Source organism: Pezoporus occidentalis, unplaced genomic scaffold (genome assembly GCF_034315485.1).
Source record: "Pezoporus occidentalis ecotype Australia unplaced genomic scaffold, CSIRO_AGI_Poc_V1 ctg220, whole genome shotgun sequence".
Classification (NCBI taxonomy): Eukaryota; Metazoa; Chordata; class Aves; order Psittaciformes; family Psittacidae; genus Pezoporus; species Pezoporus occidentalis.
This window is the reverse complement of record NW_026914073.1, coordinates 1106357-1122753: the sequence shown is the minus strand read 5'-3', so window position 1 is coordinate 1122753 and position 16397 is coordinate 1106357. Positions and strand designations below refer to the sequence as shown.

The window sequence follows — 16397 nt, the reverse complement described above, 5'->3', positions numbered from 1 at the left end:
GAGCAGGTTGCTCCAAGCCCCATCCAACCTGGCCTTGAACACAGCCAGGGATGAGGCAGCCGCAGCTTCTCTGGGTAACCTGTTTAGGGCTGCAGCACCCTCACAGGGAAGAACTTCCTAATGTCTCATCTCAGTCTCCCCTCTGTCAGGTTAAAGCCATTCCCCTTTGTCCTGTCCCTACATCCCTTGTCCAAAGCTTCTCTCCAGGTTTCCTGTAGCTCCTTTAGGCGCTGGAGCTGCTCTGAGTCTCCTCGGAGCCTTCTCTTCTCCAGGCTGACCCAGCACAGCTCTCTCAGCCTGGCTCCAGACCAGGGCTGCTCCAGTTCCCCCCGGGGATCCTCATTGTCCCCTTTCTCTCCCACTAGCTGCCCCTGCGAGACCGCGGCTCCTCTGGAGAGTGCAAGGAGGGGGACACCCCTAGCAATCAATCAACTAATTAATTAATTAGGAGAGGCGCCGCGGTGGAGCTGGGGGTTGTCGGGGGTGCCGCAACCCTGGGGAGCTCATCGGCTCCACCCCGCCAGGGGGCGCTGCCGTTCCCAGCGCCGCCGCTCTAGGGCGCCGGTGCTACTCGCGGCGCTTCCGGGGGAAGGCGGCGGGGCCAAGGCGGCCGCAGGTGGGACGGGACGGGACGGGACGGGTGAGCGAGGCCAGGGGGGGGTCTGGGGGGTCCTGATGGTCTGTGGGGGGTGTGAGGGGCTGGGGGACAAGAGGGGAGGCTGGGGTTCGGGGGTCCAAGGGCTTGGCTGTGAGGTGGTGGCCCGGGGTGTCAGGGAGCAGCCCGATAAGGCGGGGTGCTCCGGGCTGGGCCGCAGCGTGTCCCGGAGTACCGGGGCCCGGTGGTATGCGGTGAAGCTGGGGTCTCAGGTTGGGAAGTGGCGGGGGTGGTGCCAGGCCCAAGCCTGCTTGTCCTCCCCTTAGGATGCATCGGTGGCCAGTGCTGCTGTTCCTGGCCTGGGTCTGCCTTCTTTTCTTTGCTGGCATCGGGCTCTTCATGAGCGGCTTCCTGCTCACCCGCATCGAGCTTGCCAGCAGCAGCTCCTGCTCTGACCCGCTGCTGCCGCCACCCTGGCAGAGACAGAGCCTCCCACCGGGCTCCTGCTGGGCACCCCAGCGCTTCTCCAAGGCCGTGCTTGTCATCATTGATGCCCTACGCTTCGAGTTTGCCCGCTTCAACCCAGCCAAAGCCAGCCCGCTGCCCTACGAGAACAAGCTGAGTTTCCTGCACCACCTCATAATCTCCCAGCCCCGCCATGCCCGTCTCTACCGCTTCCGAGCAGATCCCCCCACTGCCACCATGCAGCGCATCAAGGGCCTCACCACCGGGTCACTTCCCACTTTCATCGATGTGGGAAGCAACTTTGCCACCTATGCAATCCAGGAGGACAATCTGCTGGCACAGCTAGTGCAGAACGGTAGGTGAGCAGGAGCTGTGGCCCACGGGAACAGGGCAGATCACTGGCCAGTGCTCACACAGGACCTTTATTCCACTCTCCTTTGAAGGAAGCTGCTCACAACACCTCCACCCTATCAGCTAACTCTTTAGCCCTACTCAGATGACAGTAATCATGTAGTCGGGGTTTCTCCATCTTGTACTGAGAGTAGGAAGGAGTTAGGACCATGGCTTCATCATCTTCAAAGATGATGAGAAAGCAGGTGAAAGTGGCTGTGCTGATGGCGACTGCCACAAGGTCACCTCCACGAGTGGCTGCACTAAGCCAAGGGCAGTCGTGTCATGTTTGCATTCAGGTGAGCTGCACTATGAGGGAGGAGCTGGTGCCTATGAGGAGGCATGTGCTGTGGGGCTGTCCTTCAGGCACAAGCCGGCCTGGCTGGCTGCGTGTGGCTGTTGGGCAGCAACCTCATTGCATTTTCTGTGGTGTTTGGTGCTTAGTGGAGCTGTAAAAGGCTTGTTAAGTTAGAACAATGGAACAGAGAGAAGGGAATGGGACACAGTGTTATCCCCAGAGATTTCCTTCCAGGGGTCAGAGTGACACAAATACTAGTGCTTGGGATGAAGTAACATGGCTGGGTTATCCCCTACCCTGTGTGCAAGCGAGAAGGCCAAACTGAGCAAATCATTCAAGTTGAAAACCAGAGGCAGACCTTGTCATACAAGAGCAGCAGCTTGCAGGAAATAGTTCTTCTCCCAGGCCAGGGAGGCTGCGTGGAAATGTGGAGGGTTTGGTAGTAGCAGGCAGAGCAAGCAGAGCGAGGGCAGTGGGAAGGACCAGTGGTTTTGCCTTCTCTTTTTTGTGTAGGAAAACCCACCACCGTAGTAGTATAAGCTGGAGGCAGGGCTCATGGCTTCTGCTCACCCCCTGTCAGTGGTTATCTACTGCCTTGTGGTGTGCAGGGGGGCCTTGAGCAAGGGTTTGTCTGCTTCATGCTGAACCTTCCTAAGTGCTGTGTTAGGGTAAGCAGGTACTGTACTAACAGGCCTGCTTCCTGACCTGTTCAACCCACTGGTCTTTCTGTTGGGGTGATGTGTCAGAGGTGGATTTGGTGCAAGTGGACTTGGTGTGGGGAGCCCTGTTAGGCTCAGAAACAGGGCTGGTTGCTGCCTCTATTCAAACTCATTTATCATCAGCCAGATGGTCATTTTAATTTTAGGTCACTTTTGAGTGTGTGTTGAAGAGGAGCCAGTGCTCCAGGCCCTGACCTGGATCTGCCCAGGCTCTTTGCACTAGGTTGGATAACAGCATGACTTGGGTAAGCTTCCTGGTCTCATTAATTCCTTTCTTGCTAACTCAGGAAGAAGAGTGGTTTTCATGGGTGATGACACTTGGGAAGGACTCTTCCCAGAGAAGTTTTTCCGCTCGTATTTCTTCCCTTCTTTTAATGTGAAGGATCTTCACACTGTGGATGATGGGATCCTGCAGCATCTGTATCCAACTGGTAAGCAGCTCTTTCCCCAAGTCCTGGTTAAGTGCTGTACCTGGGTCAGGGAAATCCCAAGCACAAATACAGGCTGAGTGGAGACTGGGTTGAGAGCAGTCCTGAGGAGAAGCACTTAGGGTGTTGGTTAACAAGAAGGTCACTATGACCTGGCAATGTGTGCCACGAAAACAGTCACAGGGCTGGAGCACCTCTCCCATGAAGAAAGGCTAAGAGTGTTGGGGTTGCTCATCCTGGAGAAGAGAAGGCTTCAGGAAGACTTTGTAACAGTCCTCTAGTATCTAGAAGAGGCCGACAAGGAATCTGGAGAGGGGCTTTTGACAAGGGCAGGTAGTAACAGGACAAGGGGGAATGGCTTTAGCCTGACAGAGGGGAGATTGAGGTGAGGTGTTAGGACAAAGTTCTTACCTATGACAGTGGTGATGCCTTGGTGCAGTGTCCTGAGTTCAGCAGTAGCAGTCATTTTTCTCCTTCTTAGTAGCTGGTGCAGTGCTGTGGTTTTGAATTTCAGCGTGAGAACAACACTGATAAGACCAATGTTTTTAGCTGTTACCCAGTAATGTTTACTCTGATCAAGGACTTTTCAGTCTGTCATACTCTGCCAGGGAGGAGGGGCACAGGAAGCCAGGAGGGAGCAGAGACAGGACCCCTGACCCAAACTAGCCAAAGAGGTATTCCATACCACAGCACGTCATGCACAGTATACAAACTGGGGGCAGTTAACTGGAAGAGCCAGATCACTGCTCGGTCGGGCTGAATATCGGTCGGTGAGCGGAGAGCGGTTGTATTCTCTTCCCTTGTTATTTCCCTTATTATTATTATTGGTGGTAGCAGTAGTGGTTTGTGTTATACCTTAGTTACTGGACTGTTCTTAACCTGTGGGATTTAGATTCTTTCGATTCCCCTCCCCATCCCTCCGAGAGTGGGGGGGAGGAAGAAGGGAAGGGGTGAGTGAACGACTGCGTGGTTCTGAGTTACCGGCTGGGCTTAAACCATGACACACAGATTACCCAGAGAAGCTGTGGCTGCCCCATCCCTGGCAGTGTTCAAGGCCAGGTTGGACAGGGCTTGGAGCAACCTGCTCTAGTGGTAGCTGTCCCTGCCCACGGCAGGGGGTTGGAACTGGATGAGCTTTAAGGCCCCTTCCAACCCAAATCATTTTATGGTATTTTTTTCATTTATATGGGGGTCCTGCTGCAAGTTTAGGGTAGGGCTGATGATTTTTTCCTATTACGAAGTGGCACTGGGCGATCACACACTGCTGCCTGAGAATTATAGTACTCTAGCTGATAAGCCAGCTTTTTGGGCCTGTAAACTGTTCCTGTAAATACCTTTCCTCCATTTGAGCGAGGGTGCAGCTTGATGGGATGAGGTTAGGCATCTGCATCTGTCCTAGATACACACTGCCAAGATGAAGCAGGAGGAGCAGCTTAGCTTTGACATGTGGGTTGCCCAGGCAGGCACACAGTGCTCTGGGAAATGCAGCCAGGATGTTGGGGCACAGTACTGCTGTCAGCAGAGCATGGATAGCTCCTAGTCCTGGGAGGAAGGTGACATGTGAGGTTGGTTTGTGAATTTTAGGTGATTTCAGACTCCTCTCTGAGATTCTGGGACCCAGGGGAATGCTCTTTGCCTTCTCTATGTATGAATGTAAGTGAATGAAGGGTGCAGTGGCCTTTCTCAGAGGTGTCCTTGTGCTTTGTGGTTCTGTATTCATTGTTTAACTACAAATATGCTGGTTTTCATATGTCAGAGCCCTGAAGCAGGAGTAACTTTCCTGGAGAGGCTGGAGTAACTTTCTAGCTATGAAGGGCGTTGGCTGGTGTTCTGCGTCCATATCCTGACTGGGATGCAGAGGGGCATGTTGATGAGTCCAACTTGAAGTATCTCCAGGCGAGGACTGGTGTTCTGGGTTCTCTTTTTTCTGACCATCCCTTTGGTTTAGCACAGTTTGTGGGTGTTTGAGTTAAGGGTGTTTCAATGTGACTTGGGCCATTCTGCTACTGCAGGATGGTGAATAAAACCCGTGGATACTGGGGCAGTGCTGGGCGTTGAACTCCCTGCGGTATTGCTTGGCACCTGCAGACCAAGAGTGTGCCTCTTAAAACCTGCATCCATCTGCTTGAGAGCTGGGTGTGACAATGGCAGGAGGGGAAGAAATAGCAGTTTCCAGAGGCAACCAGAAAGCTCTGATGAGAGGATCCAAGCATAGAGCCTGTTCTGAACCCAAGGCTAGCATGTGATAAGGGTGCTCTTGTTCTGCAGTGGACAGTGGTGAATGGGACATGCTGATTGCTCACTTCCTCGGCGTGGACCACTGTGGACACAAACATGGGCCTGACCATCCTGAAATGGCAAAGAAGCTCACTCAGATGAATGAGATGCTCAGGTGATCGGTGCAGTGGTGCGGGGTTGCCAGCTGGCCTCTTCCTTCAAGCAGGCTGGTGGGGTCTTCCTAGGGGATTTATGGATGCAGAGGGCAACAGGGAATGCTTACTGTGCCTCTTACAAGGAGAATGGCTTTGACCAGTGGCAGCTGAAACCCCAGCTGTGGCGCAATCTTGGTTGCATAGACACGTGTTCATAAGAGGTTTGGTTTCAGAGGTAAGGCTGTATTCAGGCCTTGGAGCTTTGGTTCTCAACCAAACCATCAGGTGGTGGTGCAGCTGCAGTATGGCTGAGTGTCACTCCTTCGATTTCTGAAATGGAGACTGTCACATTGAGGCTGGCTATTGTTTGAGAATCAGCTGGAGAGCCCTGGCTTGGGAATGCTGCATTTACTCGCAGGCCCATGATCTGCACCTCTGTGGTCAGAGGGCAGAAATCCTGATCACACAGCCATGCCTCAGCTCAAAATGCTGCAGCTGTCAACTCTGAGGACTGCTTTAATTTTTGATGTTACAAGGAGCAGGTAACTTGCCCTTCTGCACCTGAGAGTGCATGCCTACAGCATACTTGAGGGACAAATCCCCCCTTTTTTCCTTAAAAGTAAGAGATTGTTCACACAACATGAAGCAATATATAGGACCCAAATAGAAGCAGCCTAAAATTCATTCCTGTTGGGAATCCTTCTTTTGAATTGTGTTTTGTCACAATCCCTGAAGGCACTGAGGAATCAGCTGCCATTCACTGGGGCCGAAGCAAGATCAGTCCCCTCTGGCTCAGGGCTCTGCATTTCCAGTTTGGTTTTAAAGTATCTGTTGCCCTTGTACTTGGCTCAGTTACAGCTCTGCATCAGCACCTAGTTTTCCCCATGTCTTTTTGTGGACTTCACCTCTGTGGTGCAGGCAGATTTGGTGGGCATATGTCGTCTCTTACTTGGGCTCTTTGGGCCTGTGCCGAGGTAGGAGCTAACCTGCCTTATCCTGGTGACAGGTCCTTGGTGGATCACCTGGGGAATGACACCCTTCTTCTGGTGGCTGGGGACCATGGCATGACGGAGACCGGAGACCATGGTGGCGAGAGCGAGAAGGAAGTGAATGCAGCACTGTTTGTGTACAGCAGAACACCCCTATTTGCCACTGGCCCTCCAGAGGTGAGAAGAAGCTGATGCTTAGTGGTCACTGCCTGAGGTGGCATCCGGGGTGAAAACTGCATCCTGGGGTTACAGAGCATAGTGGTTCTAGTGGGATTGTTTAGGTTGAGAGGAGTCTGTCACCTTACCTAGGAGAACAGTGGAAGAGCTGACAAAGGATGCAGGTGGGTAAAGGGTTTAGGACCTGTGTTCAGGCTCTGAGGGGTTTTGAGGTGAGGCCAGGTGAGCTGTTAGACAGCCAAGGCCATAGCCAGAGACCTCCCCTCCACAGGGCCCTTGGGGATTCCAGAGCTTCTGCCTGCCTCTGCGTTTTCCACTCCTGGCTTCCCCAGATTCCCCTCTGAAGAGCGGATTATCTTCCCTATCACCCTCCAGCCCAAGTGAAAAGCTGTGTTGCTGTGTGATTCCTGAATTTCTGATTCCTCCCCTGTCTCTCCAGGAGCCCGAGGCCATTCCCCAGGTGAACCTGGTGCCCACTGTGGCCCTGCTGCTGGGTGTGCCCATCCCCTACAGTAACATAGGGGAGGTGATGGCTGAGATGTTCTCTGGGGACGGCGACACTATGTCTGCAGCCTTGCAGCAGCTCTCAGTCTATCATATCAACGCCAAGCAGGTACGCCCTACAGCAGGTCTCCCATTGTACCAGAGAGGGGAAGGAATGGTTGCTTAAGGCCAAACCTCTTCTGTTTGGTGGAGGTGGGGCAGTGACATGGTGTTACCTGTATGGAGAACTTACTTTGAAGAGTTACCTTTTTGAGGTGTTTTCTTCAGTAAAAAGTGGCACCATTTTCCAAACAGAAAAATGAGATACCCATTTAGTAAACCCATTGAGGTATACCCTTTTAGTGCTTGGTGTTCAGTGCAGTGGTGAGGAAAATACTGCCAGTGAAAGTGGCATTCACTTCAGGATGAGGGTTGGTTTCCAGTAGTAGGAGGTGGATTTGGTAACTGGGGAGGCTGGTGGAGAGGCTGGTTCCTCAAGACTGAAGATGACTAGAGGCAAGTCTCATTAATGGGGATTCAGAAGCATAAATGGGTGTTTTGATGCTGCTTCAGTTCTGGAGGAGAAACAGGGTTAGCTATTCTAGATCAGTGGCAAAAGGAGAACAGTAACTAAATACGAACCATGTAACGTGACAGTAAAGTGGGATAGGGAAAGAACAGTTAACAGCAAGCACAACAAAATACAGAACCCCAAAAGCTGAATGACAAAATTTGAGAGTGACTGTACCAGGTGTAAAAGAAGTCCAGGCAATGAAGCAGGCCACGTGCCAGGGAAAGCCAGAGCCTCCATGGAGGACGTGAGGGCTGTCTTGTGGCTCTCAGCATGCCTCGGAACCAGATTTGCCACACGTGTTGCAGACCACATGTCAGCAAAGTGCCAGTGTGCCTTGGAAGGACTCCTGGATTGCAAGGAGCACAAGAATAACTCCTCCAGCCAGCTTCTCAGTGTGCCAGGTGTACACCACTGGTGCAAGTCAGTGAGGAGAGGATATGGCTGCTGATGGGAAGAAAGAAATGTGCAGCCTCTCTTCTATGTATTTATAGGTCAGCAGAGTGCTTTGTCATTTGGAGGTGATAGTTTATGTTACTGAGGATATTGATTATCATCAGGTATAAATTAATTGTTATCCAGTCTGCCTGCTTAAATACTTGCACTCATTTGAGGTTTCTGGCTCGATCATGTTGGTGTTGAAGAAGATTTTGCATACCAGGGAGGTCGTGCAGGCCTGCAAGAGAGCTGGTGCATACATTTGCCATTCATGGACAGGAACAGATTGATTCTGTCTGTGCTCCGAGGCAGCTGTAAGGCATGTGAAGACCTGGGTGCATTTTTGGGCTTGAGCAGATCTACTGTTATGCAGCTGGATGTTTGTAAGAACACCCTGCCCTGGTAATGCCTTTGTAAGACTTTTTTTATGACTTTGGGGTCATAGCTGCCTTTACTGCTGTCTTCTTGAAAGGAGAAGGAAACAAAACAAACTTTCCTTAGACTATACTACAGTGTGTTAATGTGCCTGTATTGAAGAAGGGGGAACAGTTTGATTTGATCCACTACAAGCTCTTTAATTTGATATCTATCCTCAGCAAACAAAATAAGATCAACACTGAGTGCAGACTAATGGCTAGTAATGACTCAAAGTTTTGCGGGACCTATACAAAGACTGTGTAAAAGCCCTTGGTGATGCCCAACGTTACCAGAGGTAACCCTGCAAGTGAAGAACTGAGAGGAGCCAGTTTGGCTGTTGGCGTGGATACTTCAATTGAGAGGGATGTCACTTTGCCAGAGGGACTGTGTTCCTGCCAGTAATATCCTGGATATAGGTGACCACCTCTGGGTAATGCAGCTGGAGCTAGGTCTGTTCCTGCAGGGGACAGCATAGAGGGCCTGTTTCCATTCTGAAGGGGTCTGTGTAAGGCAGTGAATCCCATTCCCAGTGTCCCTATCTAACCCTGTGTCCTCTCCCACAGGTGGACCGCTTCCTGCAGTCCTACTCACTGGTGGCTCAGGACCTGCCAGCAGAGCAGCTCCAGCGCCTGCAGGAGCTCTTCTCTGGCGCTGTGGAGGAGCACACTCAGCTCTTGGACCAGGTGCAGGGGGCAACGTTGGTGCCTCCAGAGCTAGAGTCCAGGCTGGGAAGTCTCATCAGTCGCTTCCAGCTCTACCTGCGGGAGGCACGGGCTGTGTGCACCCAATCCTGGGCCCGCTTCAACTCCCTGCGTATGGTGGGGGGCTGCACCCTTATTGCTGCTTCCTGCTTGCTCTGCTACATGGCTGCAGAGCTGGCTGCATCATCAGACTCCTTCTACCGCAGCTGCCTCCTGTACCCACTGCTCTGGGGCCTTGTGGTGGCTGTTCTGCTTGGGCTGGCCCATGTCTTCACCCAGGAGGGGCCGGATCTCCTCCTGGTGTCCTCGTGCACAGCCGCTGCTTCTCAGATGGGATTTTTCTGGCACTGGTGGGGTCGGCATCCCAAGCGAGGCCTTTTGGTGGGCAGTCAGCCACCTTTGGCCAGCGTTGGTCTAAGGCAGAGGCTGCGAGCCTGGCTGGGGCTGGTATTCCCCATGGGCATTCTGCTCTTCCGCTGTGGAGCCATGTTCTCCGATAGCTTTGTCGTGGCCGAGGCCCGGGTGGCCCCATTCCTGCTGGCCTCGTTGGTGATGCTGCTAATAGGGAAGCTCCACTGGGATGGCCGCCTGACTGTACCAGAAGGCCCCAAGCAGCAGGTCCTTGGCTTTAGTTCTTACCGGCGAGAGATGTGGTACCTGCTGTGCCTTGTGGCCATGCTCCTGGTCTGCGTGCGCCTCTCTGGTTTCTTCCACCAGTGCCGAGAAGAAATTCCTCAGTGCCGGCCTTCTCTTTTCCTCTCCCCGCTTGCCAGCCTGAAAAATACACGGGCCAAGAACCTCTTCTACCTCCTGTGTGTGGCCTTGCTGGCCGGGCTGGTCTATGCAGTGCGGAGCTGGCTGCGACACTATGGCAACCTCAACAGCTCAGACCCCCTTGTGCTCTTTGTGCGCTGGGGTTTCCCACTGGTGGTCCTCTGCATTGCCTGCTACTGGGCAGTTGTCTCCAGCGCTGATGACTCTCTAGGTAAGCTGCAGGAGCTGGTGCAAGTGGCAGTTCTTGTCTTTCCATGGGCTGTCTATGGGCTAGCATCCGTGGGGCTGCTGCTCCTGTTGTGCAATCCGATGACAGTGTTTGCAAAGGACACATGGGAGTCGGCAGGATCCATCATCACTCCGTACCTGGGAGTTCCTAGCTCTGAAGTGGACTTCCTCCACGTCATCCCTCAGATCTACAAGAGGATGCAGGAGTCTCAGAAGAGCCGCCTGGAGCGGGGCAGCTGCAGGACCACTATCGCAGCATATGGGTTGGGCAGCGTGTATTCAGCAGCCCTGGTCATAGCACTCACCCTACTGGGCTTCCTTCTGATGCTTCTGCACAGTGAGCGGCTGAGTCTTGCCTTTCTGCTCCTCTTCCTGGAGGCCTTCGTGCTGCTGCACATCCACACGCGTGCCAGAGGCCTTGCTGGAGATGCTGGTGAGTCAGGGCTCAGTAGAGCATCCTCTGGGTATGAGAGCCGGGGCCTTATCTGCTGTGACTGTGTCTTATTTCCAGCAGGAGCAGCAGGGTCCAGTCTGCTCTTGGGGGGTGGTGTTACACTGATCCTCAGGGATCCTCCTAGCTGTATTGGAGCTGCTTCAATCCTCTAGCAGAGATGCATGCAGCAGGGACATAATGCAGGAAGAGGAGTTGTCCCTTGTGTCAGGGAAGGGGGCTCTATACCTATTCCTTCTCCCCAGAGTGCAAGCAGGCATCAAACCCCACTGTTGCTGACTGGTTCCAGCAGAGGGAAGCAGAGGCATGCGTGGCCTTTCACTGTATCTGTGGTGGGAGCGTTACTGGTTTCTGTCTTCAAAGGAGACAGCGTGGAAAAGGAACCTAGAAGAAAAGTCAATAGCTGTTTATTTTTGCTATGGATCTGTCTTGTTCCTCAGTGTTGATCTTTCTACCCCCTCCCTTTTTATTTTTTTTTTGTCTCTCAGAGCCTTTTTCTGTGCCCTGGTATGCAGTCATCTCCTGGCTCCTTGCTGCTTCCCAGTTCTTCTATTCCACAGGCCACCAACCCGTCTTCCCAGCCATCCATTGGAATGCAGCTTTTGTGGGCTTCCACCTTGACCACAGCACCAACCTCCTGCCTGCTGTCCTGGTGGGCGCCAACACCTTTGCCTCCCATATCCTCTTTGCAGGTAAATCACTTTCTTCCTGGGCTGTTGAGCCTGAGCAGACACGGTTCACTGCTTTGCCTTGTCTGGAGGCCTGCAGGCTGAGCACGAGGCGATGAAGGCTCCAGCACCAGCTGAACAGCAGTATCTTCACTGTCCCCTTCTGGGGCCACAAAGATGCCCGTGGCCTGCAGCCTCCATGCAGTTATGCCTGAACAGCAAACTGGAGCTGGGGTATATGCTTCCTGCACGTCCAGGGCATGATGGCAGAGCCTAGACTGCTCCTTACCTCCTGGGCTTGAGTAACTTCATGTGCCTTTGTCCTTGAGGTAGTTGGCTGCCCTCTGCTCCTGCTTTGGCCCTTTGTGTGTGAGATGCCCAGCTTGCAGAAGAAGAAGCCCAAGAAGGAAGCCCGAGAGGGACTGCAGGAGATGGAGGAGCACATGATGGAGATGAGGCTGCGGGAGTCCCCAGAGAAGTTCTCCACTGCTCTGCTGCAGCTGGGGCTGAAGTACCTCTTTGTCCTTGGGGCACAGGTATGGACAGAGGTGGGAAGGCTGCAGAGAAGGCTGTCTAACAGGACACTGGTGTGCTGTGGGAATTGTGGGGCCCTCTGATGAGGGAAAGGGGTCAGGCAGGGCACAGACAGGCCTAAGGGTGACATGTCTGGTGGAAGGGCAGCTGCACAGGTCCTCTTTTCAACCATGCCATTTGCTCTGTGCTTTGAGAAGGGCTCCAGCACAGAAGCCACAATGCAGATTAAGCTGCTTTTCATACCTGTCTGCTCAGAGGGGGAGCGTCTGTTCAGAAACTGCAGGGTTGTAATCCTGCTCCCTCTCTTCCCCACCATGCCTATCTATTTTATTCCAGCTCTGGTTTTCATTTGATCCTGTGCTGTGGTGATATGGGGGCTAAACACCAGAAATCTAATCCTGTGAAAGAAGCCAATAACTTTCTGGGATTTAGCTCTTCAAATTATTTTCCTGTATGTCCAGACCAGACACAGTGCAGGGGAGGGGTCAGGCCCTGTAGCAGAGAGCAGGACTGTTCCTCTGAGTGAAATACTGGGTCAGGTTAGCCCCAGTGTGAGTCCTCCTCTGTACTGTCCCAGTCTGGCCTCAGGAGGGCCTGCGTGTGCCTCAAACTGCTTCTGTTTCCTGACTTGAAGACACAATGGAAGGGAATTCTGTTTGGGATGCTTATTTCTGGTGTGCACAGTTTAGTAGAACCTTTAGATGTGAACAGAGGGCCCAGGAGGTCTCTCCAGGGTAATCTGTAATTTGTTTTTCATGATCTCCCCTACAGCTTCTGGCCTGTGTTTGTGCAGCTATGATTCTCAGGAGGCATCTCATGGTCTGGAAGGTCTTTGCCCCCAAGTAAGTCCCAGGAGTTGCTCTGATGCTGGGTTAGGGCTTCTATCCCTGATGTCTTGACTAGAGTTCATAGACAGTATGCTGGAAGAGACCCTGTGATCGGTCTTCTGACTCTTCCTGCCTAAGCAGAGGCTACAGGACTGTCCTTAACTAATTCCTGCTTCAAGTTCAGAAGCTGGACTTGAACTAGAGCCTGGAAATTTCTCTCCTTATCTTGATTTCCAAAGACATACAGAACCCACCTGGAAGCTAAGAATATTCAGGGCAGAGAGCCAAAGGCAGGGATACCAGACCAAAAATGGTAAACTCAGAAATGCTAAACTAGTAAACCTAATAGATTTGTGTTGGGTGGACTTAACCTCTGAGCAATTAAGAAGCCCACCTGGGTGTTGTCCTGAATGGCCTCTAAATTAGAGGCATGCTTGGCTTACAGCTTGCAGGCAGCAATTGCTGGGGAGTGAATGTAATTCGTGTTTTAGGGGCTGGGGTTCTACCAGCCTCTCACTTTCAGGATAACCAGCCTGCTGGGAATGAGGGTAGCAGCCTGTCTTTGCAGGCAGTTCAGCTGCCATACCCTTACTGCATCTGTTGTACCTGCAGGTTCCTCTTTGAGTCACTGGGCTTTGTGGTGAGCAGCATCTGCCTCTTGCTGGGGATCTCCCTGGTGATGCGTGTGGACTGTGCTGTCAGCACCTGGTTCAGCCAGATTCAGCTCAGGTAGCGTTGGAGATGTGGGGAACCCAACCTGCTCATCAGCCGAGGCTGTGGTTGTCTCCTTTCCTTCCTGGGGCTGGGAAGGATCCATGAGCCAGCAGGTATGAGTGCCTGCCGACAGCAGACAGGGTTTATCCCCAGCTCCCTGCCTCAGCGCTGCACAAAAGGACTGGAGCCAACTGTTGCCCGCTCGTCATGATGGTGTTTCTCAGCAGTGGAGGTCAGAGCTCTCAATGGGTGTTCGTTGGCAGCAGGAGGACTCTGCTGCAGGAGCCCAAGAAGTGCTTCTCTGGAGAAACACCAGTGGGGGGGTGGGGGGTCTTGCTGCTACTTTCCTGACAACTGTACCCATTGTGCAGCTTCAGTGGTCAGCAAGGTGTCACTGTGCCTGTGCAGAGACAGTGATTCATGGGAAAGGGGCCTGCTGACAAGGGGAGAGGAGGTTGGGAGGAGAAAGAAGGTTCTTCAGCCACCACTTCTCTTCACATGCTCAGTTTTCATGCTGGAAGCAAAGCGCACACGGTTACACGTGCACAGAGTTCCTGGGGTCTCACTGACAGCTGCTCCTCTGTAAAGTGAGTTGGTTGCTCTGTAGTGAGGCCCCTCCTGCCCTACACTCACTCCCATTTTCCTTCCTCAGCCACAGGGAGGACACTTGGGAGTGCTCTGGGCTACCTCATACAGCCTGAAGCAGGCTTAGCTTGTTAGGGAGTGGTAGCCGGGAGAACTCTGTCCATGACCGAGGAACTCTGCACTTGTGGTCTCGGCCTCTTGGTGTCCCCATGGGCTAGGCTGTGCAGCCAGGGCTTCCGATGTCTTCCTGAGCTTGTGCTGCTGAATGCCAGTTGTTGATTGTGAACAATTAAGATGCAGTGACAGAACATTGGCTCATCCCCTTATTGGGTCTGGTCAGAAGGAAAGGGGAGTCTGGAGTAGTTGTCCCAATGGCAGGAGTGGCCTTGGCATGAGCTCCAGTGTCTGGTGCTTATCTCACTCTTGACCTCAGTGTTCTGCATGGGACTTCATGCCACAAGTGAGCTACCCCAAACCCGCCCTTAGCTGCTCAGTGTGTATCTTCATGAGCAAAGACTGAGGACAGTGACCATGCTTTCTGGACACATCCCAGCTAAGTTCCCCCTGCAGTTTTGATGGGAGCTGGAAATCCTTACTGCCCTGATCCACTGTGTGACATTAATTGGTGCTATGAAAACTTCAGTCTCTTTTTGCTCTGGAAAGAGCTGAGTACTGCTTGCCTGGGATTCCTGTGCTAATTTTTGTTCTGATCCCATTTGGTTTTTAACTCTTGCACTGTCACTGCCCCTGTCTGAGTTCCTCACTGCAGACTGATAGCATAACTCCAGGCTCTTCCTGGAGTTACAGGTTCCTGCAGTGTCCTGGGGAAGGTGTCACGGCACCTCTCTCATCATTTCAGCTCTTGCCATTACACCCAGGTGCCCGGTCACTGTGGAAAATGTCTTTTGAGGGCAGACAGCCCTTGTATTTTAACCCCTGCAATATGCTTGCTCAGGCTTTAGAGTGAGATTTCAAGGAGCCTTAAACTGCTCTGACTTTGGGCTTCAGTTTCCACTGCCTGGCCTCCTGATCTGCTGGCTGTGCTGTTCCACCTCAGCCTCACATCTCCCCTGCATCATTTCACCCAACACAACCAGGGACTGTCTTGTAGATGGCATGACTCCCTGGGCTGCACAGTGGGGAAGCTGGAGAGGGCAGGAACAAATCAGCCCACAGACAAGAGAGGCTTAGAGTCCCACCCTTAAAAATAGGTGGTTTGCTGTATACTGTGACTTCTTGGTGCCTGTATGGTTCTTGGTGCTGAGGGACCATGCTGATGGGTGAGGGGTGCATCGGTGTGGAGAGGAGGAAGGGGATGGAGCTAGCGGCTACCCAGTAAATTTCCATCTGATGTGAAGTTAGTCTAGATAATACATGTTGCTAAACCCCAAGGCTGGATCCCAAATAGGTCTTGTAACCTCATAACCTGGTCAGGAGTTTGCTGCCTTGGATGCCTTTGTGCTGGCAGAAAACATTATGGTCACTAATGCTGTAGAATTGGCCTCTGATGTCCCCACAGCTGCTACCGAGGCCCTTGGGCTTTCTTCTGGGCCATTTCTGGGACTAGTTCCTCTTCCAGTGATCACCATAATGCTGCTGAGCCTTCCCCTGCTCATCGTTTGTGGTCACAGCACTCAGCAGGCGCTTGGGAATCCTCTCTGTCTCCCCATAATTCTCTGCCTGCGGGGATTTATGGCCACAGGGTGGAGCAGCGGGGACAGCAGAAGACACACACATTCATCTCGACTCAGAAAATTTGCAATAACAAAGCTTTTACTACATTTGTGCTAGCGATATAGATGGCAGTAGCCTGGAGAACATTAAGAAGGACTACAGAGCCCTTGGAGAGGTGGTTAGGGGCTCTGGAGCTCAGACAGTCTTTTCATCAATTCTTCAGGATAAAGGGAAGGACCTTAAAAAGGCTAGGTGGATTTGCCAGGTTAACAAATGGTTAGAACAGTGGTGCCATAGTCAGGGGTTTGGGCATTTAGAACATGGGACTCGATTTGGGAAGCCAGGTCTATTGGAGGCTGGTGGACGAAGGGGGTGGTTTTGGTAGGAGGCTTGCCAGACTGGTCAAGGATGCTTTAAACTAGATGTGTTGGGGGAGGGGGACAGAGCCTTGGGTGGCATGGTTTAGTGTGAGGTGTCCCTGCCCATGGCAGGGGGGTTGGAACTAGATGATCTCAAGGTGCTTTCCAACCCAAACCATTCTATGAGTCTACATTCTTGTCACTGTAGGGATGCCAAGGAGTGCTGGCTGCTTGTCCAGGGCAGACTGGCTACAACACCAAAGAATTCAGATTTGAGAAGACAAGTTTTCCAAGGGCTGGAGATGCTCTTGCTTTCTTTCATTGACTGTTTTAGTCATTGAACCCTGCTGGCTGTCTCCTGGAGCAGCTCTTCCAGACGGTTTGTTCTGGTCCTTGTGTCCCTTGTCTAAGTGTGCAGGGGATGTATCGTCCTCATGCTCAGCAGCACTGTTTCCATTGTACACTCCACAAACCTGCTGCACTTTGGGCTTTTGCAGGTGGTGTGTGTGCTCCTTTGCTGGGCAGGGAGAGCTCCACTGG

General features: G+C 52.6%; 1 protein-coding gene across 3 annotated transcripts; it reads left to right on the top strand.

Moving 5' to 3' along the window:
- The first annotated feature begins 873 nt into the window (after positions 1-873).
- On the top strand, positions 874-14510 carry PIGO (phosphatidylinositol glycan anchor biosynthesis class O). 3 transcript variants are annotated; one of them, XR_009965181.1, is made up of 10 exons: positions 874-1415; positions 2755-2898; positions 5164-5287; positions 6274-6433; positions 6873-7046; positions 8906-10478; positions 10985-11188; positions 11498-11700; positions 12035-12372; positions 12470-12540. XR_009965181.1 is itself a non-coding variant. In XM_062620399.1 (10 exons), the coding sequence occupies exons 1-10, from the start codon at positions 923-925 to the stop codon at positions 13256-13258; spliced, it is 3267 nt and encodes a 1088-aa protein (XP_062476383.1). In that variant the 5' UTR covers positions 876-922; the 3' UTR covers positions 13259-14510. The 3 variants fall into 3 exon arrangements, 2 of the variants coding, with proteins under 2 accessions (XP_062476384.1, XP_062476383.1); XM_062620399.1 differs by lacking the exon at positions 12035-12372 and adding an exon at positions 13138-14510 and having other exon boundaries at positions 876-1415; XM_062620400.1 differs by lacking the exons at positions 12035-12372; positions 12470-12540 and having other exon boundaries at positions 11494-11674.
- The last annotated feature ends 1887 nt before the right edge of the window (positions 14511-16397 follow it).